Source organism: Anomaloglossus baeobatrachus, chromosome 5 (assembly GCF_048569485.1).
Source record: "Anomaloglossus baeobatrachus isolate aAnoBae1 chromosome 5, aAnoBae1.hap1, whole genome shotgun sequence".
NCBI lineage: Eukaryota > Metazoa > Chordata > Amphibia > Anura > Aromobatidae > Anomaloglossus > Anomaloglossus baeobatrachus.
Window position 1 is genome coordinate 548,372,362 of NC_134357.1, and position 27,464 is coordinate 548,399,825.

General features: G+C 44.8%; 1 protein-coding gene across 1 annotated transcript in view; it reads left to right on the forward strand.

The window, feature by feature from the left end:
- LOC142312961 (uncharacterized) overlaps window positions 1-27,464 on the forward strand; it is a 142,550-nt gene that overhangs the window by 92,957 nt on the left and 22,129 nt on the right. The window contains exons 15-19 of the mRNA XM_075351949.1: window positions 1,229-2,176; window positions 17,466-17,569; window positions 17,754-17,810; window positions 27,063-27,141; window positions 27,271-27,450. Of these exons, the coding sequence (XP_075208064.1) occupies window positions 1,229-2,176; window positions 17,466-17,569; window positions 17,754-17,810; window positions 27,063-27,141; window positions 27,271-27,450 (1,368 nt within the window). The remainder of the gene's footprint in view (window positions 1-1,228; window positions 2,177-17,465; window positions 17,570-17,753; window positions 17,811-27,062; window positions 27,142-27,270; window positions 27,451-27,464) is intronic.

Below are 27,464 nucleotides of genomic sequence, written 5' to 3' on the forward strand. Positions count from 1 at the left end.
GATTGGCTCTGGGTGTGAGGGTTGCAGGCTGAGTAATAACAGCCGAGGCTGTTGCAAAAGGGCCTGGTGAAGGAGAAATGGCTGGTGTCAGATGGCTCAAACGGATTAAGGATGGACTGGACTGCAGGTAGACCCCAGGTACTACTTCAGGGCAGTCCCCAGTATTACAGCAGTTGACCAAAGGGTCAGGGATGCAGGTACGGAAGGATAGGCAGGACAGAGCAGGTGCAGAGGCCTGGAGTACCACTGGAGACTGGCAGGACAGGATGAGGTAAAGTCAGTATTTGGAGGCAGAGAGGAGACTGGCGTACTAGCGTGGACAAGCACACTATGAACCTAATTGCTTAGGCATCTCCCTACTAAGACTTCCTGCCATAGGCTGGGGACCTTTTAGGGTGGGTGTGCTGTCTCTTTAAAAGGGAGAGAGCGCACGCCCTAAGAACCATACCAGGAGGCTTGCGCGACATGCCCATGACCTGTTGCAAGGGACCGAGGGAGCTCTCCAGGAGGGACAGGTGCCAGGCAGCTATGGCAGCACAGAGACACTAGTGTTACGCTTTCAAGAGCCTCTGAGCTATTAGCAATGTAGAAACCCTCTGATATTCCATTGAGAGATGATGTACCTGAGTAGGGGCTTGTTTTTAGCAAGATGAGGTAAAGTTTTTATTGGTATCATTTTCTCCTACATAATATATTTTCATGGCTTCTTATTTCAATATTTTGAATGCATAATGAACAAACTGTTGAACACCACATTCTACTAGTTCAGTCTATACAATGAACTGTCATTATTAGTGAATAATTCAATTTTGCTACATAACTTTTAATTTCTATGGACATTTTAAGTAGAAATGTTCAAAAATATAAATTTTAAGGATATTTTGTTCAAAAATAATAATTGGTTTTATTTGTGGCAGATGACTGTGACCGGAGATCAGAGGGACAACTTACATCTTCAATTTTTAAATCAGATGACCTTGAGACAAAGCATACAATTGAAGTTATCCCATCATCCCTTCACAGCAAAGAGCCATCATCTGATCCTATAAATCAGGTCTTATCTTTTGTTTCATTACAGACTACTAAGAGCAATAGAAGTCACAAAAGAAGCTTTAAAAAACAAACTGCTTTTAAAGCAAAGAAGCCAATTTCACATTCAGAATATAAAAACTGTTTTCCCCTCGAAAAATCTTTTGTTAATCATGAAAAAATGCACAAAAAGGAGAAGAGATATTCTTGTTCTAAGTGTGGGAGATATTTTAACCAGAAATCAGTTCTTGTTAGGCATGAGAGAATTCATACCGGGAAGAAGCCATATTCATGTTCAGAATGTGGGAAATGTTTTGTATTTAAATCAAAACTTGTTGGACATGAGAGAAGTCACACCGGGGAGAAGCCTTTTTCATGTTCAGAATGTGGGAAATGCTTTGCACATAAATCAACTCTTGTTGGACACCAGAGAATTCACACAGGTGAGAAGCCTTTTTCATGTTCAGAATGTGGGAAATGTTTTGCACAGAAATCAACTCTTATTGGACACCAGAGAAGTCACACAGGTGAGAAGCCTTTTTCATGTCCAGAATGTGGGAAATGTTATGGTGATAAGTCAAGTCTTTTTAGACACCAGATATTTCACACAGGGGAAAAGCCATTTTCATGTGCAGATTGTGGGAAATGTTATGGTGATAAGTCAAGTCTTGTTAAACACCAGACAATTCATACAGGGGAAAAGCCATTTTCATGTTCAGAATGTGGGAAATGTTTTGTAACGAAATCATATCTTGTTAGTCATCAAAAGACTCACACAGGGGAGAAGCCTTTTTCATGTGTAGACTGTGGGAAATGTTTTGCACATAAATCAAATCTGGTTAAACATCAGACAACGCACACAAGGGAGAAGACTTTTTCATGTACAGAATGTGGGAAATGTTTTGCACATAAATTACCTCTTGTTAAACATCAGACAACTCACAGAGTAGAGCAGCCATGTTCATGTTCAGAATGTGGGAAATGTTTTGCACAGAAATCACATCTTGTTAAACATCAGGCAACTCACAGAGTAGAGAAACCTTTTTCATGTTCAGAATGTGGGAAATGTTTTAATCAGAAATCACATCTTATTATACATCAAAGATTTCACACTGGGGCAAAGCCATACTCCTACCTAGATTTTGAAGTCTGAATTATTCGAAAATCATATTATGTTTACCATCAAAAATAACTTACACAGCTAAAAATGATATATTTTATTGGCATTGTATAAAAACTATATTTAATAGACCGTTGTATAGTTGAAGACTATGTGTAAACCACATAATGGAGTATAATAAAACCAGTATAAATTTATTGAGTATAAATAACACACAAACACATAACAGAGTACAAAAGACTCTGTACTACAATATAGATATCGTTAAAATTGGACAGAGAAAATTCAAGGACCAAGTAAATCTCATCAAGGTGGGGACCAGGCAACTACAAGAATGTCACAATATCAATATCGATGATGATGAATGTCCGAGGACAAACAGAACAGCAGGAAGGATAAATATCCACATATCCTGCTCCACTCGGACCTCATATCTTAATGTAATGCTGCTTAAATCCAGTTGGTTGCATCTACTGTGATCCACATCATCGTATAATACAAATGGTGAAATGCCAAAATAGGGAGATCATCAAAGATTACATATCCTCAGGATGAAAAAGCAGGATCAAGCAGTCCCCGGTCCAGGCCCGACGCGCGTTTCAAATCCTTTTTCAAGGGCCACCACACATTGTCTGACTAAACCCAAAGCTTAGGCCTTATAGTGACAATTCCCCGCTGTTAACAGCTGAGCCGGCTGTCCAACGTGCGTGCGCTGCCATCGGAACCCAAAACTCAATAGCATAACACCCGGCGATAATCATTGACAATCTGCGTATGCGTCGGGAAAGGTCTTTTCCCCGTTGTATAGTTGACTGACAAATTGAAATTACTTTAGAACTTCTTATATTTATTGGACTATAAGAAGCACTTTTAACAAGAAAAAAATCTTACTAATAAGTGAGTGCCCCTTACAGTCGGGAGGCAGTGTCCTGTAGAGATGGAGACGGCGGAAACGGTGTCCTTTCCAATCACAGAGAACTGCTCTCACTCCTCCTGCCCCACGCTAATCTTTGTGATTGGTGCAGAGTACTAGAGAAAGTTACTGAGACCTACACAGAGGCTGCACGTCTTGAGGGAGTAGCTAAAGAATCTTCCACCGGACTAGCTCCAGGGCCTTTCAGGTCATGTATCATGTATACATGACCTGTAAGGAACTGCAAAATGGGGTTAGGTATATTTAGTGAATGTTTATATAAATATATACTGTATGTATAAATATATAATATATATATATATACACACACACACACACTAATGAGCAAAAGAGTAACAATGTTTTGAACTTTGATTGTCAGGCTCCATATCTCACCATCTGCTACATATTGGAGCTTAAAGGGTACTTTACACGCTGCGATATCGGTACCGATATCGCTAGCGTGTGTACCCACCCCCGTAGTTTGTGCGTCACGGGCAAATCGCTGCCCGTGGCGCACAACATCGCTAACACCCGTCACACGGACTTACCTTCCCTGCGACGTCGCTCTGGCCGGCGATCCGCCCCCTTTCTAAGGGGGCGGTTCGTGCGGCATCACAGCGATGTCACATGGCAGGCAGCCGTCCAATAGCAGAGGAGGGGCGGAGATGAGTGGCCGGAACATGCCGCCCACCTCCTTCCTTCCTCATTGCCGGTGGACGCAGGTAAGGAGATGTTCGTCGTTCCTGCGGTGTCACACATAGCGTTGTGTGCTGCCGCAGGAACGACGAACAACATCGTACCTGCAGCAGCAGCGATATTTGGAAAAGGAGTGACGTGTGAACGAGCAACGATTTTTCACGTTTTTGCGCTCATTGATCGTCGCTCCTTGGTGTTACACACAGCGATTTCGCTAACGGCGCCAGATGTGCATCACTAACGACGTGACCCCGACGATATATCGTTAGCGATGTCGCAGCGTGTAAAGCACCCGTAAGACTACTTTCATTTTACAGACAATCATATTAGTCAAAAGTTCAAAAAGAAATTCAGACTGAAATGCCAGTCCTCCCTTCTTTGTAGACTTTTGGAGATAAAGCATCTTCAGCCTTGACTTTTTACTTCTTCACACAAGGTCCTTGAACACATTTTCTGTAATTTTAAATGCTTTTTCTATAGTAGCCAAAATGTATTATTTGAGAGCACATAGAAAATGGTGGGAAAATGAACTGCTTTTTTAATCCATTATTGTTCATTACATTTTTTAAGGGAAATTACCATAAAATGTCCTCAATCTCTTTCTATATTTTCCCAATCCAAAATTTTGGTGGATGATTAGCTATATAGAGACCCCTGTACAGAAACCTTAGGGCTAAAGCAACATCCCATATTTTATACAGAAGAATAGCGCTACCTCCATAGCTCTTTATACAATGACTTATAGATCAGACAAGCGCCTCATATTTAGGCAGTTTTTATTTTACACAAATGCTATTTATATCAACAATATCAGTGAGTCTCATTATACCAAGTGGAGAAGCTCCAGGGACAAAGACCCTGTCCTGTTCTTATGTTCTTACACACTGGAAAAAGTTTCCAGCAACAGTGCCCAGATTCTCTTATTTTTGGCTCTAGTGTTTCTTTTAGAATAAATCCCCTTCTCATACCGTTCTGTAGTAATGACTTTATTAATCTCGTTTTATCGGAGGGTCGTTTGAATCCATCTAAATGTTATCAATTCACGTGCAAGAAACATTTATAATCCCGTAGATGTGTGTAAGATCAGAAAGTTCTGCTATGCACTTCAGATCTTTGGCCTCTGTACATATGTTGACCTTGTGGAGAAACAGAGGGTCATATATCCCCCATAGATAATTTATAGTTGTTACAGACTGCAAGGTTAATCCTATATGTGGTCTGCGAAACGAAGGAAAGTAAAATTTCTAATACGAGGCCTACTTGGATAGTGGAACCTCTAAGATGCCATGGATGGAGCACAGAGCTACAGTGTTGTGTCCATGAGCAATAGCTGCTGAGTCAGTTCACAGTACTAAATGAAAAAACAACAAACTTAATGTGGTCAGGGACAAGCCAAGTCTTCACCAGTGATCTCAACAGAGAAGCAACTCTGCACACAGTGGAAATCACAAATTCATATTGCTGAGCTCCTAGAACTTTGTGTAGCATCCCTACTGATTATCCGCTCTCCCCATCTGCCATTAATCTATCTGTAACCTCCTCTATCGGCCATTCACAGCTACTAAGGCTTAGGCCACACGGGGAGTAGTGCGAGTCCTCACATGATAGTCTGCTCACGTTCGCAGCACAGCGGGAGCCAAGTATCATGCGAATGCCATGCAACTGTAGTCCGATCATACCATCAGACCACAGCTGCGGAGGGAAGGGCCAGCGCTCTGAATGGGAGTGCCTGCGCTGCGGAAGGGAGGGCCAGCGCTGCGGAGGAGAGGGAGAGATTTAGCTCCCTATCTCCTTCATTACTGGCTGATGCAAGAATCACACTGCTCTCACGTTACACCAGTGTAACGCGAGTGCAATGCGATGTTTCTCTCGCCCCATAGACTTCAATGGATGCGAGTAAAACAGGATCGCATTTCACCCGCAGCATGCTGCAACTGTATTCTCGGTCCAATTTGGGCTGAGAAAACAATCGCTCATGAAAGCGGGCCCATAGAGTAACATTAGTCTTTTTTTTTTTTATCGCATTCCACTCTCTTTGTATTACTCGCTGTGTGTGCTGACCCTAAGGGCGGTTTTGCACGTTGCGACATTGCACGTGCGATGTCGATGGGGTCAAATCGAAAGTGACGCACATCCGGCGTCGCAGTCGATATCGCAACGTGCAAATCCTTTTTGATACGATGAACGAGCGCAAAAGCGTCGTTATCGTATCATCGCTGCAGCCTCCGACATTTCCATAATGCCGGTGCAGCGACAGGTGCGATGTTGTTCCTCGCTCCTGCGGCAGCACACATCGCTGTGTGTAAAGCCGCAGGAGCGAGGAACTTCACCTTACCTGCCGCCGGCTGCAATGAGAAGGACGGAGGTGGGCGGGATGTTTACATCCTGCTCATCTCCGCCCCTCCACTTCAATTGGCCGCCTGCCGTGTGACGTCGCTGTGACGCCGCACGACCCGCCCCCTTAGGAAGGAGGCGGGTCGCCGGCCAGAGGGACATCGCACGGCAGGTATGTGCTTGTGAAACTGCCGTAGCGATAATAATCGCTACGGCAGCTTTCACTAGATATTGCACGTGCGACGGGGGCGGCACTATCGCTGCAGTATCGGTAACACATTGTTACCGATGTCGCAGCGTGCAAAGCCCGCCTAACTTTCCAACTCACGAAGTTGGGAATACACTGTATCTGATCTTCTCCAGGTTTAGATAATAATTTTCCTAACTCTGTTTTCTCACTCTCTGACCACAGCCTTGTTTACTTTATCAAAATTTCCTGCTGCACATCGGACTCCCATACATACTGCTCATACATACAGTCATATGAAAAAGTTTGAGCACCCCTATTAATGTTAACCTTTTTTCTTTATAACAATTTGGGTTTTTGCAACAGCTATTTCAGTTTCATATATCTAATAACTGATGGACTGAGTAATATTTCTGGATTGAAATGAGGTTTATTTTACTAACAGAAAATGTGCAATCTGCATTTAAACAAAATTTGACCGGTGCAAAAGTATGGGCACCCTTATCAATTTCTTGATTTGAACACTCCTAACTACTTTTTACTGACTTACTAAAGCACTAAATTGGTTTTGTAACCTCATTGAGCTTTGAACTTCATAGGCAGGTGTATCCAATCATGAGAAAAGGTATTTAAGGTGGCCACTTGCAAGTTGTTCTCCTATTTGAATCTCCTATGAAGAGTGGCATCATGGGCTCCTCAAAACAACTCTCAAATGATCTGAAAACAAAGATTATTCAACATAGTTGTTGAGGGGAAGGATACAAAAAATTGTCTCAGAGATTTAAACTGTTAGTTTCCACTGTGAGGAACATAGTAAGGAAATGGAAGAACACAGGTACAGTTCTTGTTAAGCCCAGAAGTGGCAGGCCAAGAAAAATATCAGAAAGGCAGAGAAGAAGAATGGTGAGAACAGTCAAGGACAATCCAGAGACCACCTCCAAAGACCTGCAGCATCATCTTGCTGCAGATGGTGTCAATGTGCATCGGTCAACAATACAGCGCACGTTGCACAAGGAGAAGCTGTATGGGAGAGTGATGCGAAAGAAGCCGTTTCTGCAAGCACGCCACAAACAGAGTCGCCTGAGGTATACAAAAGCACATTTGGACAAGCCAGTTACATTTTGGAAGAAGGTCCTGTGGACTGATGAAACAAAGATTGAGTTGTTTCGTCATACAAAAAGGCGTTATGCATGGAGGCAAAAAAACACGGCATTCCAAGAAAAGCACTTGCTACCCACAGTAAAATTTGGTGGAGGTTCCATCATGCTTTGGGGCTGTATGGCCAATGCCGACACCGGGAATCTTGTTAAAGTTGAGGGTCGCATGGATTCAACTCAGTATCAGCAGATTCTTGACAATAATGTGCAAGTATCAGTGACGAAGTTGAAGTTATGCAGGAGATGGATATTTCAGCAAGACAATGATCCAAAACACTGCTCCAAATCTACTCAGGCATTCATGCAGAGGAACAATTACAATGTTCTGGAATGGCCATCCCAGTCCCCAGACCTGAATATCATTGAAAATCTGTGGGATGATTTGAAGCGTGCTGTCCATGCTCGGCGACCATCAAACTTAACTGAACTGGAATTGTTTTGTAAACAGGAATGGTCAAATATACCTTCATCCAGGATCCAGGAACTCATTAAAAGCTACAGGAAGCGACTAGAGACTGTTATTTTTGCAAAAGGAGGATCTACAAAATATTAATGTCACTTTTATGTTGAGGTGCCCATACTTTTGCACCGGTCAAATTTTGTTTAAATGCGGATTGCACATTTTCTGTTAGTTTCAATAAACCTCATTTAAGTCCAGAAATATTACTCAGTCCATCAGTTATTAGATATATGAAACTGAAATAGCTGTTGCAAAAACCCAAATTGTTATAAAGAAAAAAGGTTAAAATTAATAGGGGTGCCCAAACTTTTTCATATGACTGTAAATCTACATTTCATCAATAATTAACCACATCTGCTGATCATGCACGTGTGGGCTCCTAACATTATCGTAGCAGCTCAACTCTAAAGCAGGAGAGGCACCTGACAACCCCTATTTTTTTTAATCAGATACATTTTTATTTTTCACCAAGTATACAAAACATGTGTTATATTTTCAGCAATAACGAGCAGAACTATAAACTTTCCCTCCCCAACATCCCCTCCCCCTCAGCGTACATATTACCCATATCAATATCAAAGATCTTACATTTTAACCCTTCAATAGCATATATTGGAATGTATAGAACTAACTATCTCTGCCCATAGTCCAACATCTCCCAACTCTAATATTTATCCATATTGCAACCATGGATTCCACAATCTATCAAAAAGTACAAGTTGTTTCCTTTTCCCATATATGCTTCTCTCCATTCGAACAATATGATTAACATATGCGACAAATTCCTGTCTAGTCGCGGGGTCCCCCTGCATCCAGTGTTTGGCAATTACTTTCCTTGCCGCATACAGCAGTCTGGCTATCACTATTTTAAAATTGTTGTCTACCCCAATTTCCTCCACGTAACCAAGAAGACATACCAGAGGTTGTCAGGGAAGTTTACATCTATAAGCTCCTTCTATCCTATTAAGACCAGTTATCCAAAAGGGTGCCAACCTGGGGCACATCCACATCATGTGGAAAATGCCGGCACCTTCTCCATTACATCTAGGACAGTCAGAGTTACTCCTCAATCCCATTTTACACATAATTAGCGGGGATCTATATGCCCTATGCACCACGTAGAGGTGGGATAATCTTGCTGGTTCACTCATTGATAATTTCAGTATGTGTTCCAAAACACTATCCCATACCTCATCAGTGATTCCGTCTATCTCTGCCTCCCATTTAGTCCTAGTGTTTACAGGGTGATCAAGCAAATATGTATGCAGTAGGTCCCTATATATAGTAGATATGATTCCTCTTGTGGGTCCACTACTACACACATATTTCAGTACTAGGTCTGCCTGTACCAGCAATGATTGCTTCACCCCCTGAGACACTACTGCATGCGTCAACCGTTTATATTGGTACCACCCAAGTGGGGATATCCCAAACTCATCCTGTATTTGTGTAAACAATTTCAAACGTTCCTGGCTAAGAATTTGCCCCATATACCATATACCTTTACGTGCCCATTCCTTAATTTTGCCTATCTTGTATATCTCAGAGCAGTTTTCATTGTCCCACAACGGAGAGAATTCAGTTATTGCTGTAATCCCTCTTATTTGCTTGATCTTCCTCCAGATTCTATTCATAAAGCTAAGTGTAGGGCTCGTTTTTCCTATTCTCCCAAATAATCCGTCTTCCAGTCCGAACATTAATGGTATCCGATGCAGTACATGCCCTAACAGTCTGGATGCTGGGTCCACCACCCCCAAATCTGCCCATCCCCTGAAATGTTGACTCTGAGCTGCCAGATAATATATTCCCGGATTTGGTAGTGCTAGCCCCCCCTCATCTTTCGGTCTCTGTAGCGTCTCGAGTTTTTAAGTCTGGCTTGTTTGTTCTTCCATATTAGAGCACGGAACATGGAATCAATCTCCTTAAAGTGACTCTGAGGGATCCAAACAGGAGAATTGTGCAACACATAGAGTATCTTGGGCATAAGCACCATTTTAATAAGATTACTCCGTCCTATTACTGATAAATAAAGCTTATTCCAAGCAGTTATCTTACTTCGCAGTTGCTTCAGCAAAGGGACTAGATTAATAGTAATGTAATTCCCAATTGGCATGGATACCTGAATGCCCAGATATCTAAACTGATCCACAACCCACAGTCTGTTGACTTCATCACCCAGGATCGACCCATCCACTCCTGCATCCACCTGAAACAGATTCTATTTGGTCCAATTGATAGTCAGTCCAGAGATTCCCCCGTACCGCTCGATCACCTGCATGGCACAGCTCAGCGATGCCCCTGAGTCTCCCAGAAACAATAGAATGTCGACTGCGTAGAGGGCTATCTTCTCTTCTAGATGGCCATATACAAATTCCTTTATGTCTCTGTTCTGCCGTATAGCAGGCGCCAGTGGCCCCACTGCCAGAGCAAAAAGGAGAGGCGAGAGTGGACATCCTTAGCGCGTACCCTTTGTAAATCCACCGTGTGTGACAAAATTTCATTAATCCTCACTTTAGCTACTGGTCTAGTATATAACAGCTGTATCCAGGATATAAAATTTCGGCCAAATCCCATATGTCTTAGCACTCCCCACAGATATCCCCATTCCACACTGTCAAATGCTTTATGAGCATCTAATGAAGCTATTACTCTCTATCCCGGATTGTCCACCGGCAGTTGCATGTTAAGGTATAATCTTCGTATATTGTTTACCGTGGATTTATAAGGCATAAAACCCGACTGATCATGGGGGATTAGGGTAGATATCACTTCTGTTAATTGATTAGAGAGTACTTTGGCCAAAATTTTAACATCCGTCGTTAACAATGAGATGGGCCTGTATGATTCGGGGAGTTTTGGATCCTTATCCTCCTTAGGTATTATTGTTATTATCGCCTCCCTCATAGACTCTGGCAGTGTCCCCCTCTCCCTTGCCTCCTCCAAGACACTCAGCAAATTGGGTAAGAGTATTTCTTCCAAAGATTTGTATACCTCCACCATCTACGGTCTAGGACGGTCCACATCTATTGCAAGGTTGGACCCCTAAGCTGACCATGTTGGGACACCAACAGGGTCAGCTTAGGGGTCCAACCTTGCAATAGATGTGGACCGTCCTTGTTAGGACGGGAGTTTGGGGTGGCAGGTAACTTTGTTATTTTGTGGTCTCCTGATTGGATAGGGAGAGTGAATGCTGGTTCTGGCATACTGAACCCAGGAATCCGAAGGAGAGATTGCCTGCCACCCATTCTTGGAAGGAGTTGGTGAGACCATTCCTTTTATATGCCTTAACATATGTTTATTATTATGGTATCTGACCATTGTCAGTATCAGATGGTAATTGATAACATTTTTTGTTAGGTATATTAATTTTTTATGCTTAGTTTTTTATCAAACTGGACTAACGTCCGTTGATTTGGCATAATCACTTTTTGTTTTGTTTATTATGTTGGTTTTGTTTATTTGTTTGACCTAGTGGCCTCCACCATGACTTTCTAAATGCGGTATGAATTGCCTATAGGCTATCTGGGCACACATATGATGTATACATGGTGAGGGCTTTGTGAGCTGATGAAAATTGAATTAGAGGAACTGTGTTCTTCTTTTTAGAATATTTACAATAAAGGATTCATTTTAATGCTGTTATATAAACACAATGATATACACACGGCTCTGCTCCGTACACATCATACAGTGGGTATGGAAAGTATTCAGACCCCTTTAAATTTTTCACTCTTTGTTTCATTGCAGCCATTTGGTAAATTCAAAAATACTTCATTTTTTCTCAGTAATGTACACTCTGCACCCCATCTTGACAGAAAAAAACAGAAATGTAGAAATTTTTGCAAATATTTTAAACAAGAAAAACTGAAATATCACATAGTCATAAGTATTCAGACCCTTTGCTCAGTATTGAGTAGAAGCACCCTTTTGAGCTAGTACAGCCATGAGTCTTCTTGGGAATGATGCCCCAAGTTTTTCACACCTGGATTTGGGGATCCTCTGCCATTCTTCCTTGCAGATCCTCTCCAGTTCTGTCAGGTTGGATGGTGAACGTTGGTGGACAACCATTTTCAGGTCTCTCCAGAGGTGCTCAATTGGATTTAGGTCAGGGCTCTGACTGAGCCAGTCAAGAAAGGTCACAGAGTTGTTCTGAAGCCACTCCTTTGTTATTTTAGCTGTGTGCTTAGGGTCATTGTCTTGTTGGAAGGTGAACCTTCGGCCAAGTCTGTGGTCCAGAGCACTCTTTAAGAGGATATCGCTGTAGATGGCTGAATTTATCTTTCTTTCAATTGCAACCAATTGTCCTGTCCCTTCAGCTGAAAAAGATCCCCATAGCATGATGCTGCCACTACCATGTTTCACTGTTGGGATTGCATTGGGCAGGTGATGAGCAGTGCCTGGTTTTCTCCACATATACCACTTATAATTATCACCAAAAAGTTCTATCTGCATCTCATCAGATCAGAGAATCTTATTTCTAATAGTCTGGGAGTCGTGTATTATTGCAAACTCTATGATGGCTTTCATATGTTTGCACTGAGGAGAGGCTTCCGCCTGGCCACTCTGCCAAAAAGGCCAGACTGGTAGAGGGCTGCAGCGATAGTTGACTTTGTAGAACTTTCTCCCATCTCTCTACTGCATCTCTGGAGCTCAGCCATAGTGATTTTGGGGTTCTTCTTTACCTCTCACCAAGGCTCTTCTCCCACGATTGCTGAGCTTGGCTGGATGGCCAGGTCTAGGGAGAGTTCTGGTTGACCCAAACTTCTACCATTTAAGGATTATGGAGGCCTGTTGTGAATGTTATCTGAGGGGGTGATGGTTTGGAGCTCCCTCTGGTGGTCAGGACTGGGGGTGAAGCTGAGTGTGCCTCAACAGGTGTGGGAGTTAATTGGGAATTTGGGAAGCCCAATTGCAGATCAACTCGGGTTATATAGAAGAGCAGTGTCTGCTGGCTGGTGCCGGTTATAGATGTTGTTCCTTAGTCTCTGAACTGGCTTGGAGTTGTCCTTCCATTTATCCTATGCCTGTCCCATTCCAGAAAAGTTGCAAGTTATTTGCTTTATTGCCTGATCCACACCTAAGGGTGTTTGTTTTTTGTTTTGCTTCAAGTCTGTTTTCTTGCAGGAGAGGAATTGTTTTATCTGTTTTGATGAGCATGGGGGTTCCCCCTCTGCAGGTCCCACTGCAAGAAAAGGGAGATTCTCCCTGTTCTATTTGATTATTTGCACTTTTGTATTTCTTGTGGGTTTTTTGGTATTTTGTTTCTCCCATTATTTACAAGAGTAAATATAGTGATATAGTGGGGAAGAGTCCATGTGGTCTCAGTAGTTTTCTTATCAACAGACTGGTATTTTTCCGCAGGGTTTTGCACTGGCCGCAATCAGTTATGTGTTCATTCCTGTTCTATCTAGGAAGTCGGGCCTCACCTTTGCTAATCTATATTTATGTATCTGTGTATTGTGTTTTCTTACATCACCGTTGGCTTTATATGTTGGGGGCTTGCTATTCCTTTGGGGACTACTCTGAGGCAAGATAGGTTTCCTTATTTCTATCTGTGAGATGTAGTAAGTTTCTCCGGCTGTGACGTGGCGTCTAGGTGTGTTTAGGAACGGTCCAGGGCTACTTCTAGTGTAGTCTCACAGGGGATTGCGGTCAGCTCTGGTTGCAACTACTCTTGGCTAAATCTGTGCCTTGCCACAATTCTGTCTCTGAGCTCCTTTGCTAGTTCCTTTGACCTCATTATTTTCATTTGGTCTGACATGCATTGTGAGCTGTGAGGTCTTATATAGACAGGTGTGTGCCTTTCCAAAATAAGTCCTATCAGTTTAATTAAGCACAGCTGGACTCCAATGAAGGAGTAGAACCATCTCAAGGGGGATCACAAGGAAATAGACAGCATGTGACTTAAATATGTGTGTCTGAGCAAAGGGTCTGAATACTTATGACCATGTGATGTTTCAGTTTTTCTAGTTTAAAAAATTAGCAAAACTTTCTACATTTCTGTTTTTTTCTGTCAAGATGGGGTGCATAGTATACATTATTGAGAAAAAAATGAAGTTTTTTTAATTTACCAAATGGCTGCAATGAAAGAGGGAAAAATTTAAATGGGTCTGAATACTTTCTGTACCCACTGTACACAAAGCTCTGCTACCTACACATCTGACACAAGGGTTCTGTTCCATACACATCGTATACATATGGCTCCGCTCCGTACATGTCGCACACACACGGCTCAGCTCTGCACACCTCGTACACACATGGCTCTACTACTTACATATCATACACACAGGACTTTGCTGCATCCACACTGTAAATCCCTCCTGACCCCACACATAAACTTCACTGCATACAGCACCATGACAACTAGCACAGCAATAATTTATCAACAATCTCTTAAGCCCCCTTCACACATCCGTTTAAAATCCACAAATTTGGCGGGTTCCGTTTTGGCCATCCGTGTGTACGTGTGTGCCATCTGTGTGAGACGTAGCGAAAAAACAGAAAAAACACATGCCACTGAAATTAATGTTTTTTTTGTGTGTGAAAGATGTGCAAAGATAGATGATAGAGAAAGATGGTTGGTTGGAGATAGATACATTTTCTGCTTTTAACCAAATAATTAATTGAAAAATAGAACATGGGGTCTCTCCATTTTCCAGCTCGAAGAGTTGGTTGCGTCAATCTCATTGTGTTTTATTAGATATTTCCTTGCTTGTCAGTTTAAGGTACACAGAAGGCCAGGAGTAAGATTGGTAATTAAAGTAAAGCAATCATTCCATTACGTTCATTGATGTCACAGGGGCCTCAATTTGAGCCATTGTTCTCCCAGCCACTAGTCCCATTTTGTGGATGAGGATTGTATACCCAGTGGAGCCTACAGGGGTCTCACACATGCAGTCCCAGGTGAGGGGCTCAACCTCAGGAAAATACCTCCACCAATGTACAGTTAGCATTGTGGGGGTGTTTCCCGGGAGCCAGGCTTAAACCCAGGGGTTGGCTTGGGGTACTTAGGACACTGACAGTGGGATGATGGGCTTTTGCTGGCTGGAGCTGGATACATGTGCTACGGTTATGGTAGTCATCATCTGGAGTATAAGTTGTCACTGCAGACCACACTAGTTGGAGATATAGAAGCTGCGGGCCAACTAAAAGTTGAGAGAAAGTTGGTATTGCCTGGTATGGGGGCAGTGGAACAACTGATCCCATTTGTTGACTGGGGACATCTTGTCTTGGCTATCTACATGGAGTTGCTGTAAGACCGTGGGTGGAAGAATAAAAATAATTGCATCGTTAAACTGCTTAGGTGATTAACACAACCTCAGAGTTTCACAAGTGCTGACAGCGGTGGGATCACCTAGGCTGGAGAGCTTACTGGGGGAAGTTACTGAGCAGTGACTTGGCAGAAGAGATGGCAGACTCCATCTACAAGATGTTCAATTAGGAGGAGCTGAGAAACCTTTGTTCTGGAAGAAAGCTAGACAGATTGCCAGAGGAAAATCGGGCTACCCTAATACGACACTTGACCAAGTGGGACTGAGAACACACACAGGAGGAGATCAGTTCAGATGTGGAGGACAGCTCAATGGAGGGGCCACAGCTCAGGACTGTCATCCAGATGGCAGAGGATTGACCAACCGAGTTAAGGCAAATGCTGGCCATGCTACAAGAGTGGGCCACGGAGATGAACTGGGCGGCAGTGATAAGCAAATATCTGGGTATGCATGCAGCAGTACCAACACCAGCCTCAGCGCAGATGACAGGATAACAGGAGAGAGGGGTCAGCATCTTTAAGGTACTGGGACATAATACATTTCAATTAAGACACCTCTGAAATTGATGACCATCTACGGTTATTGGAGAACCTCTGCCCGCTGCATGAGGTGTCAGTCAGTGGCTAGCCAAGATTTCTGAGTGTTGGCCTCGCTGGAAAAACAAGAGAAACTTTTAAAACCTTGTCTTTTCAGGATCAGAGATGTTACATTTTTTTTTGCAGTGCAGTACTAAAGAGGTATGCTGTCACACGTGAACCTTAGCGGAGGAAATTTGAGGAGACGAAGAAGCTCGGTGCGCACATGCATCTTGAGTTTGCCAACACATTACATACATGCCCTGGGTGGTTGGGAAGCAGAACATGTCTTGGATATATTCATGCTGGAACAATGTATGTACAAGCTTCCAGGTGCCTTAAACGAATGGATGGCTGAGAGAAAACCATTCATTATTGAAATTGTGAGATTGGCTGATGATTGATCAAACAAAAGTACGTGGTAGGACTGTCCCAGCAAGTCGGGAACAGGGGTTACAGGGAAGCCAATGAGACCCATGGACTGCGGATTTCCACAAAGAACCACCAGGTTTCGCAAGCCCCCAGTATGGCCCACATTGGGGCAAGAGGGGGTCAAGCTGCCATAACCTTTGACACATGGGGCACTTTGCCATGGAATGCTGGAAATGTAGCCCACATCAGCTGCATCCCTAAGTGTTGAACACTGATGCAATAGGGCTGGAGTGCTGGGGGGAGAGAAGATCCCACTACCCCGACTGGAAGAGGAAAAGGTACTTAAACAAGAGTCCTGGACTAGGTGAGACGCCTTAGCATCCACGAACCAGCATCTGCAGCTAGTCTGGATAGAGGGCAAGAAGGCTGTGAGGCTCCGTGACTCTGGCGTCTCTGTCACATTGATCAAAGACCATCCAGTACTAGACCAATGTATTGTTCCCACCAGCAATTTGTTAGTTAATGTAGCTGAAGCAGAATCTCTGAATATTCAGAGGGTACGATTGGGGTCACAGTCTCGGAATGGTGAATGTAGTAGTGCGTCACCTACCTGTAGATGTGTTGCCTGGAAACAACCTAAGAGTAGGGTTAGTATACCGTAGGGCCAAAGTCGTAACCCGAAGCCAAAGACGACTACCCCCACCAATAGTGTGTAATACACAAAATACAATGCCTGTTCCCATGACAGAATGTGACTTGAGAGAGGTAAATGACAAAAGGGAGGAGCTATAGGGGGAACCATCGCTAGGGGGTTGAGAAGTGGATCTATTCTGTAGACAGCTACTGCATTAAGGTACCTGCTGGCAAATTCAACAACTGTTAGAATGTATCTCTTCCTCGAGTGACTTGGTTGGGACAGGTGGCTTATCAAATCCACCCCCACCCATTGAAAAGGCATGGGTCTTAAATGGGCTCTGTGCGTGGGGGGCCTCCCACCTGTTGGCAGGTAGCACAGGAGCTTACAAATTTTTTAATTCAGGGGGCAACCCGGGCCAGAAGAACCTGCTCATATCCCTGTGTTGGGTCTTCCTCACTCGCAGTACCTTTGTCAGCTAAGGACAAGATCTCCTTTCTGTATTTTTCCAGAACCACCAACTGCTTGGTATCCTTTCCCGCTGTGTCTCGTGTCACCCAATACATCAATCCCCTTTTCCAATATGATACAATATCATATGAAGTATATGATACAAGATAAGATTTTTGATATTGGTTTTATTATACAGAAAATGATTTCCTAGTTACATGTATTTATGAACAATGTGTTGCATTTTATATGTATAATGTTCAGCTCACCGTGTGTACACCCACTCCTTTTAGCGTCTTCCCTGGAGCACGGACAGGCACTGCCATGACCCAAATCATCCAGGAAAACAAGAGAATCCAGCTCTTCAGGTAAATTCTTCAGGTTTATTTTAACATGCAGGCAAAACAGATAGCATGACCAGCGCTACGCGTTTCACGTGAAAAGAATCATGATTAAGGGTGATTCTTTTCATTGAAACGTGTAAGCTGGATTCTCTTGTTTTCCTGGTTGCATGTTATACCTTTTTTGATTTGTGATGTTTGGTCCTAAAAGGGAATATGATTTACACAAACATGACAGCACGGGATCACAAATAATTCTTACTTGGAGGTAACATTTTGTAAAACAGTAAAATGTTTTACCTCACAAAAAGAATCAGCTGTCATCCCGTGCTGTAATGTCTGTATACTCTCTTTGTGGGAAAACCTCTTTAATTTATAAAATTACAGTTAATAAAGAGATGAAAATCAAAGCATAAAAATGAGATAAAAATACAAAACAAATATGTCACCTAATTTACCTCAGGCCTAAAACACACTTCCGCAAAAAAAAGTACGTGTCTTACGGTCCGTTTTTCGAATCCGTGTTCCGTTTTTTAGGGGCGTTTCTCCGGTACGTATGGCATCCGTGTGATGGCGTATGCGAGCCGTGTGTGCGTGTGGAATGTCCGTATTGACATAAAATACGTACGTGTGCTGTCCGTGTGCTGTCCGTTTTTAAAGGCCCGCATTCTTACCCAATTAACGATTTTAATCATTCATCATGAGATCCTGGTGTTGTTGTTTGCCTTCAATTGACCTCATAGATTGGAAACAAGTGTTGCAGATTTTGGGATGAAAAACGGACACGGACGATACGTGCTGGACACGGACATACTCCGTGTGCGGTCCGTGCAGGCACGGACCCATAGACTAAAGCGGGTCCGTGCCTGCGTGCTGCCGGCCAAAAACGGACATGTCGTCCGTGTAGAAAAGCGCACACACGTACTTACCTCACGGACACACGTTCCGTGTGATTTTACGTGTGTGTGCCATCTACCATTGAATAACATGGGTCTCCGTGTCTCCGGTACGTGCAAATACGTACCGCACACATACAAAAAAAAAACCGGATGTGTGTTGCGGGTCTCATAGGAGGAAATCTACATGAAAAATTCCACAAATCCTCAATGTGCGAGAATCATCCAGCACCATAACAAGCGCACAGCAGAGTCCTGCATACACTGAGGAGCTGATCATGTGACCCCTGACTCCTCCCCTCCATGTGACATCATCACAGGTCCTGGAAGCACAGAGCAGCCATATATCTAGTGTGCGGCTCTGCAGGAGGAGGTATGTGGAGATTCCCCATTACTGGGGCAGGGGGCATTAACCCCTTCAGCTCTGAGACTTTCTTGGGGTTTTTCTCTCGCTGATTTTTATGAATCGTGAGGTTTTTGTTCCTTTTCCTCTGATAGATACAACTATGAGAGGCCGGAAGTGAGGAAACTCGTCTGCCCTCAGTCCTCTGCCCCTTCCTATCTGCCCTCAGTCCCCGGCCCCTTTTGTGTCCTTGGTCCCCGGCCCCTTTCCTCCCTAGGTCCCCGGCCCCTTTCCGCCCTCGGTCCCCAGCCCCTTTCCGTCCTCTGCCCCCGTCAGCCCTCGGTCCTCGGCTCCCGTCAGCCCTCGGTCCTCGGCTCCCGTCAGCCCTCGGTCCTCGGCCCCCGTCTGCCCTCGGTCCTCAGCCCCCGTCTGCCCTCGGTCCTCGGCCCCGTCTGTCCAAGGTCCTCGGCCCCTTTCTAAGGCTAAGTTCACACTTCCGTTGTTTTGCATCAGTCACATGCGTTGCTTGACGCATGTGACTGATGCGTTGTACAACGGATGACAACGGTGACAAAGAAAATAATTTCTTTGTCAGACTCCGTTGTGTGCGGGGGGCGAAGTTCAGGGGGGAGAGTTTGGGGGTGGAGTTCGGGGGGCGGAGCTGAGGACGTCAGTGCCGCGGTCTGCATGGCTGGGGACAGGTGAGTGAGTGTGTGTGTGTATGTGTGTGTGTGTGTGTGTGTGTCTACATGCGTGTGTACATGTGGAGTGCGGGAGGGGGCGGAGCCGTGGAGCTGAGGACGTCAGTGCCGCGGGGACTGCAGGGCTGGGGACAAGTGAGTGAGTGTGAGTGTGTGTGAGTACACATGCGGAGTGCGGGAGGGGGCGGAGCTGAGTGGTGAAGTGTCGGCCTCCTTGCACACTGTATCCAGGGTAAATATCGGGTAACTAAAAGCAAAGCACTTTTTGCTTGGTTACCCGATATTTATCTTGGATACCAGCTTAGCGCTGGCTCCCTGCACCCGTAACAACTGTAAATATCGGGTAACTAACCAAGCGCATTGCTTGGTTACCCGATGTTTATCCTGGTTACGGAGGCGGGGAGCCAGAGAGCGCATGCGCAGCGAAATCCTACGGATCGCGCTGCTCAAAAAACGTTACATGCTCCGTTGCTCCCGCCCGGCAGTCAGTTAAAAAACGGTTGACTGCGACGCAGCGGATGCAACGCAGCATCATCAGTCACAATCCGTCACTAATAGAAGCCTATGGGTAAAAACAGGATTCCTGCAAAATATTTTGCAGGATACCGTAATTCCTCAAGGCTACGGATTGTGACTGATGCAAAACAACGGAAGTGTGAACTTAGCCTAACCCCACACAGTGTAATGTTCCCCCACTCACAACTCTGCAGCAGTGATAGAAGGACACACTGTGCTCCGCTCTATATTTCTCTTCTTGACCCTTATTGCCCATTGACCATTTCTTTCTCCCCCGGTAGGAGGAGTTGTCAGAGGGTCGGATGCAGTGAGGGGCGTTCAGCAGACTCTGGGGACAGCAGGTGCAGGGAGAAATCAGGGAGCGTCCTCTGTATCCAGGACGGTTGGGACCTGGACATCATAGTTGAAGCAGCCGGAACTTTTCCATTTTCATGTTAGATTCTCTATAGGCTTTTTTATGAGACAAGAGACAACTTACCAAACACAACTGTAAGGCCAAGTTCACATGTAGCGGAAATGCGGCAGTTTTTCTGCTGCTTTTTAGCCGAACATTTTCTCCAGGTGTAGGAGCCAAACTACAATCTCAGGTTATTTTTCCTGAATTTATGTGTTGTTCTTTTTTTCCCATTACTTGATGATTTTTTGTTCCCACAGTACCGCCATTTCCCCACTCACAGTATAATGTTCCCACAGTACCACCATTATTATTATTATTATTATTATTATTTATTTATAGAGCACCATTAATTCCATGGTGCTGTACATGAGAAGGGGGTTACATACAAAATACGTATACAAGTTACAGTAGACAGACTAGTACAGAGGGAAGAGGGCCCTACCCTTGCGGGCTTACATTCTATAGGATTATGGGGAGGAGACAATAGGTGGGGTGTAGGTCGGGCGGCAGCTCCGCACGGTGGTCGGGCGGCAGCTCCGCACGGTGGTCGGGCGGCAGCTCCGCACGGTGGTCGGGCGGCAGCTCCGCACGGTGGTCGGGCGGCAGCTCCGCACGGTGGTCGGGCGGCAGCGAGTTCATTGTAGATTGTAGGCATTTCGGAACAGGTGCGTTTTCAGGTTCCGTTTGAAGTTTGCAAGGGTAGGGGATAGTCTGACGTGTTGAGGCAGCGAGTTCCAGGAGACTGGGGATGCTCGGGAGAAGTCTTGGAGTCGGTTGTGTGAGGAGCGAATGAGAGAGGAGGAGAGGAGGAGATCTTGGGAGGACCGGAGGTGACGTGTTGGAGTGTAGTGGGAGAGTAGTTCGGAGATGTACGGAGGGGAAAGATTATGCACAGCTTTGTAGGTCAGTGTTAGAAGTTTGAATTGGATACGGTGGAAGATTGGAAGCCAGTGGAGGGACATGCAGAGAGGAGAAGCGGGGTGGTATTGAGGAGAGAGGTGGATAAGTCGGGCAGCAGAGTTAAGGATGGACTGGAGAGGGGCAAGCGTGTTGGCAGGGAGGCCACAGAGGAGGATGTTACAGTAGTCGAGGCGGGAGATTATGAGGACATGCACTAGCATTTTAGTTGATTGCAAATTGAGGAAAGGGCGGATTCTGGAAATATTTTTGAGTTGAAAACGGCAGGAGGTGGTGAGGGATTGGATGTGTGGTATGAAGGATAAGGCAGAGTCAAAGGTCACTCCGAGGCAGCGAACTTTGGGTACTGGCGAGAGCGTGGTGTTATTTATTGTAATAGATAGATTAGGTGGAGAGTGTAGGTGAGACGGAGGAAAGATGATTAGTTCAGTTTTGGCCACATTGAGCTTTAGGAAGCGAGAGGAGAAGAAGGAGGATATAGCAGATAGACATTTCGGGATTTTGGACAGCAGAGATGTGGCATCTGGGCCAGAGAGGTAGATCTGGGTGTCGTCGGCATATAGGTGGTATTGGAAGCCATGGGACTTTATGAGTTGTCCCAGGCCAAATGTGTAGATAGAGAAAAGTAGGGGTCCTAGGACAGAGCCTTGAGGGACGCCAACAGAGAGATGGTGGGATGAAGAGGTTGTGTGGGAGTGGGAGACACTAAAAGTGCGATTTGAGAGGTATGAAGAGATCCAAGAGAGGGCAAGATCTCTGACACCAAGGGAAGAGAGGGTCTGTAATAGGAGGGAGTGGTCAACGGTATCGAAGGCTGAGGACAGGTCTAGGAGTAGGAGTATAGAGAAGTGCTTGTTCGCTTTGGCAGTAAGCAAGTCATTTGTGATTTTAGTCAGGGCAGTTTCGGTGGAGTGATGTGGACGGAAGCCGGACTGTAGGTTGTCAAAGAGAGCGTTAGAGGAGAGGTGGGAGGAAAGTTCAGCATGGACATGCTGTTCCAGGAGTTTTGAGGCAAGTGGGAGTAGTGATATGGGGCGGTAGCTGGTAGTAGAGGTTGGATCGAGGGAAGGTTTCTTTAGGATAGGTGTGACTGTTGACCATTCCCCCCACACACAGTATAATGTCCCCACAGTACCGCCATTCCCCACTCACAGTATAATGTTCCCACAGTACCGCCATTCCCCACTCACAGTATAATGTTCCCACAGTACCGCCATTCCACACTCACAGTATAATGTTCCCACAGTACCGCCATTCCACACTCACAGTATAATGTTCCCACAGTACCACCATCTCCCACACACAGTATAATGTTCCCACAGTACCGCCATTCCACACTCACAGTATAATGTTCCCACAGTACCGCCATTTCCCACACAGTATAATGTTCCCACAGTACCGCCATTCCGTACACAGTATAATGTTCCCACAGTACCGCCATTCCCCACTCACAGTATAATGTTCCCACAGTACCACCATTCCCCCCACACACAGTATAATGTCCCCACAGTACCGCCATTCCCCACTCACAGTATAATGTTCCCACAGTACCGCCATTCCACACTCACAGTATAATGTTCCCACAGTACCGCCATTCCACACTCACAGTATAATGTTCCCACAGTACCGCCATTCCACACTCACAGTATAATGTTCCCACAGTACCACCATCTCCCACACACAGTATAATGTTCCCACAGCACCGCCATTCCACACTCACAGTATAATGTTCCCACAGTACCGCCATTTCCCACACAGTATAATGTTCCCACAGTACCGCCATTCCGTACACAGTATAATGTTCCCACAGTACCGCCATTCCCCACTCACAGTATAATGTTCCCACAGTACCACCATTCCCCCCACACACAGTATAATGTCCCCACAGTACCGCCATTCCCCACTCACAGTATAATGTTCCCACAGTACCGCCATTCCCCACTCACAGTATAATGTTCCCACAGTACCGCCATTCCACACTCACAGTATAATGTTCCCACAGTACCGCCATTCCACACTCACAGTATAATGTTCCCACAGTACCGCCATTCCACACTCACAGTATAATGTTCCCACAGTACCACCATTCCCCCCACACACAGTATAATGTCCCCACAGTACCGCCATTCCCCACTCACAGTATAATGTTCCCACAGTACCGCCATTCCACACTCACAGTATAATGTTCCCACAGTACCGCCATTCCACACTCACAGTATAATGTTCCCACAGTACCGCCATTCCACACTCACAGTATAATGTTCCCACAGTACCGCCATTTCCCCACTCACAGTATAATGTTCCCACAGTACCACCATTCCCCCCACACACAGTATAATGTCCCCACAGTACCGCCATTCCCCACTCACAGTATAATGTTCCCACAGTACCGCCATTCCCCACTCACAGTATAATGTTCCCACAGTACCGCCATTCCACACTCACAGTATAATGTTCCCACAGTACCGCCATTCCACACTCACAGTATAATGTTCCCACAGTACCACCATTCCCCCCACACACAGTATAATGTCCCCACAGTACCGCCATTCCCCACTCACAGTATAATGTTCCCACAGTACCACCATTCCCCCCACACACAGTATAATGTTCCCACAGTACCGCCATTCCCCACTCACAGTATAATGTTCCCACAGTACCGCCATTCCACACTCACAGTATAATGTTCCCACAGTACCGCCATTCCACACTCACAGTATAATGTTCCCACAGTACCGCCATTCCACACTCACAGTATAATGTTCCCACAGTACCGCCATTTCCCACACAGTATAATGTTCCCACAGTACCGCCATTCCGTACACAGTATAATGTTCCCACAGTACCGCCATTCCCCACTCACAGTATAATGTTCCCACAGTACCACCATTCCCCCCACACACAGTATAATGTCCCCACAGTACCGCCATTCCCCACTCACAGTATAATGTTCCCACAGTACCGCCATTCCCCACTCACAGTATAATGTTCCCACAGTACCGCCATTCCACACTCACAGTATAATGTTCCCACAGTACCGCCATTCCACACTCACAGTATAATGTTCCCACAGTACCGCCATTCCACACTCACAGTATAATGTTCCCACAGTACCGCCATTTCCCACACAGTATAATGTTCCCACAGTACCGCCATTCCGTACACAGTATAATGTTCCCACAGTACCGCCATTTCCCACACAGTATAATGTTCCCACAGTACCACCATCCCCCCACACACAGTATAATGTTCCCACAGTACCACCATCCCCCACACACAGTATAATGTTCCCACAGTACCGCCATTCCATACACAGTATAATGTTCCCACAGTACCGCCATTCCCCCCACACAGTATAATGTTCCCACAGTACCACCATCCCCCCACACACAGTATAATGTTCCCACAGTACCACCATCCCCCCACACACAGTATAATGTTCCCACAGTACCGCCATCCCCCCACACACAGTATAATGTTACCACAGTATTGCCATCCCCTCACACACAGTATAATGTTCCCACAGTACCGCCATTCCTTACACAGTATAATGTTCCCACAGTACCGCCATCCCCCACACACAGTATAATGTTCCCACAGTACTGCTATCCTCCCACACACAGTATAATGTGCCCACAGTACCGCCATCCCCCACACACAGTATAATGTTCCCACAGTATTGCCATCCCCTCACACACAGTATAATGTTCCCACAGTACCGCCACCCCCTCACACAGTGTAATGTTCCCACACAGTGCTATATGCAACATGTCTTCTCTCTTTCCATCAAGAATGGTAAATATTCTTTTTCTCTCCTGCTAAATCTGTGATCTTTAGTGTACACTTACATTTTATTTTACTTTATTTTCAATTCTTCATTACTGCTATCATACAACTTACAAGCCTCTGATTGCTCAGGTGATATACTGCACTACTGTAGTGCTGAATATTATCCCTGTCTGATGGTGTAATACTAATGGCCCCATACATATCAGATAACTGTTTGCGAAAGGATTTTTCATCTGATAGCTTTCTTGCCCTAACTTGTGGTCCCTACAGCCAATCAGTTGCCACCAAAGCTGTGGCCAGCTACAGTGGGGAAAATAAGTATTTGATCCACTGCCGATTTTGCAAGTTTTCCCACCTTCAAAGAGTGGAGAAGTCTGTAATTTTTATTGCAGGTAACTTCAACTAAAACAGACAAAATAAATTTTAATTCAGAAAATCACATTGTATGATTTTTAAATAACTAATTTTTCTTTTTATTGCATGAAATAAGTATTTGATACAATAGAAAAATAGGACTTTTGGTACGGACACCTTTCTTTGCAATTACAGAGGTCAGACATTTTCTGTAGCGCGTGACCAGGTTTCCACACACTGCAGCAGGGATTTTGGTCCACTCCTCCATACAGATCTTCTAGGTTTTAGGGCTGGCGCTGGGCAACATGGAGTCTCGGTTCCCTCCAAAGATTTTCTATTGGGTTTGGGTCTGGAGACTGGCTAGGCCACTCCAGAACCTTTAAATCCTTCTTACGGAGCTATTACTTAGTGCCCTGGCTGTGTGTTTCGGGTCATTGTCATGCTGAAAGACCCAGCCATGACCCATCGTCAATGCTCTCACTGATGAGGGAAGGAGGTTGTTGGCCAAAATTTGGTGTTCTCGGGGTTGTACTCATCCTACTTTTTCCTGGCGAGTGGAGTTGATCTCAAAAAGTTCTATTTTGGTAACATATGCCCACATGACCTTCTCCCATGCCTCCTCTAGAGAATGCAGATGGTCATTGGGAAACTTCAAACAAGCTTGGACATATGCTGGCGTGAGTGGGGGACCTTGCAAGCCCTTAATCCATGACGGAATAGTGTGTTACTAAAGGTAATCTTTAAGACTGTGGTCCCAGCTCTCTTCAGGTCATTGACCAGGTCCTCCCATGTAGTTCTGTGCTGATTCCTAAACTTTCTCTGAATCATCCTTACCCCATGAGGCAAGATCTTCCATGGAGCCCCAGACTGAGTAAGAATGGCAGGCATGTTGTGTTTCTTACATTTTGTAATAATTGCGCCAACAGTTGTTGCCTTCTCACCAAGCTGTTTGCCTATTGTCTTGTAGCCCAACACAGCCTTGTGCAGGTCTACAATTTTGTGCCTGGTGTCCTTAGCAGCTCTTTTGTCTTGGCCATGGTGGAGAGGTTGGAGTGTGATTGATTGAGTGGGTGGACAGATGTCTTTTATATAGGAATGACTTCAAAACAGATGCAATTAATACAGGTAATAAGTGCAGAGTAGGAGGGCTTCTTATAGAAAGCCAGAATTCTTGCTGGTTGGTAGGTGACCAAATACTTATTTCATACAATAAAACACAAATTAATTATTTAAAAATCATAACATGTGATTTTCTGGATTTTTTTTTTTCATTCTGTCTGTCACAGTTGAAGTTACCTACAATAAAAATTACAGACCTCTCCATTCTTTGTAGCTGGGAAAATGAGCAAAATCGGCAGAGGGTCAAATACTTATTTTTCTCACAGTAGCCAGTGATTGGGAGCATGGAGGAGATGTCTTAGTCAGCAATTCAATTTATGTTCCAGTCTTTACGAGATGAGACAATACAACACGTTAGATCTCCTGACATGTTCCTATTTATTGTCTACTCTAATTGTGTTATTACACCAGATTCTTTATGATGTTACATCATCACTTTTTTCCCATTCTGGTCCTTTCAATATCGAATTTTTCTGATTACTTCAAGGATGGATATGGACAGGGTCAAGACTGTAGAGAGGATATTACATCTCACCCTAGAGATCCTCTTCCGGCTTACTGGAGAGGTGAGAGATTCTGATGACGTCACATTACATCATTCTTATCTATGGGAATAACAGATGGACAGAACTGGAGAGGTGAGGACTCTGGAAATGTCTGGAGTGAGATTTATTACTGTGTCTCTCCATAACCAGGATTACACAGTAGTGAAGAAGACCTCTAGTGAGCGCTGTCAGGACCCTGTGTCTGAGGGATGGGGAAGACCCCTAAGCCCAATCACGGGGCCTTCACCTCACCCCCCGATACATGATGACATCAATGACCAGAAGATCCTAGAACTCACCTACAAGATGATTGAGCTGCTGACTGGAGAGGTGACACTGCTGGG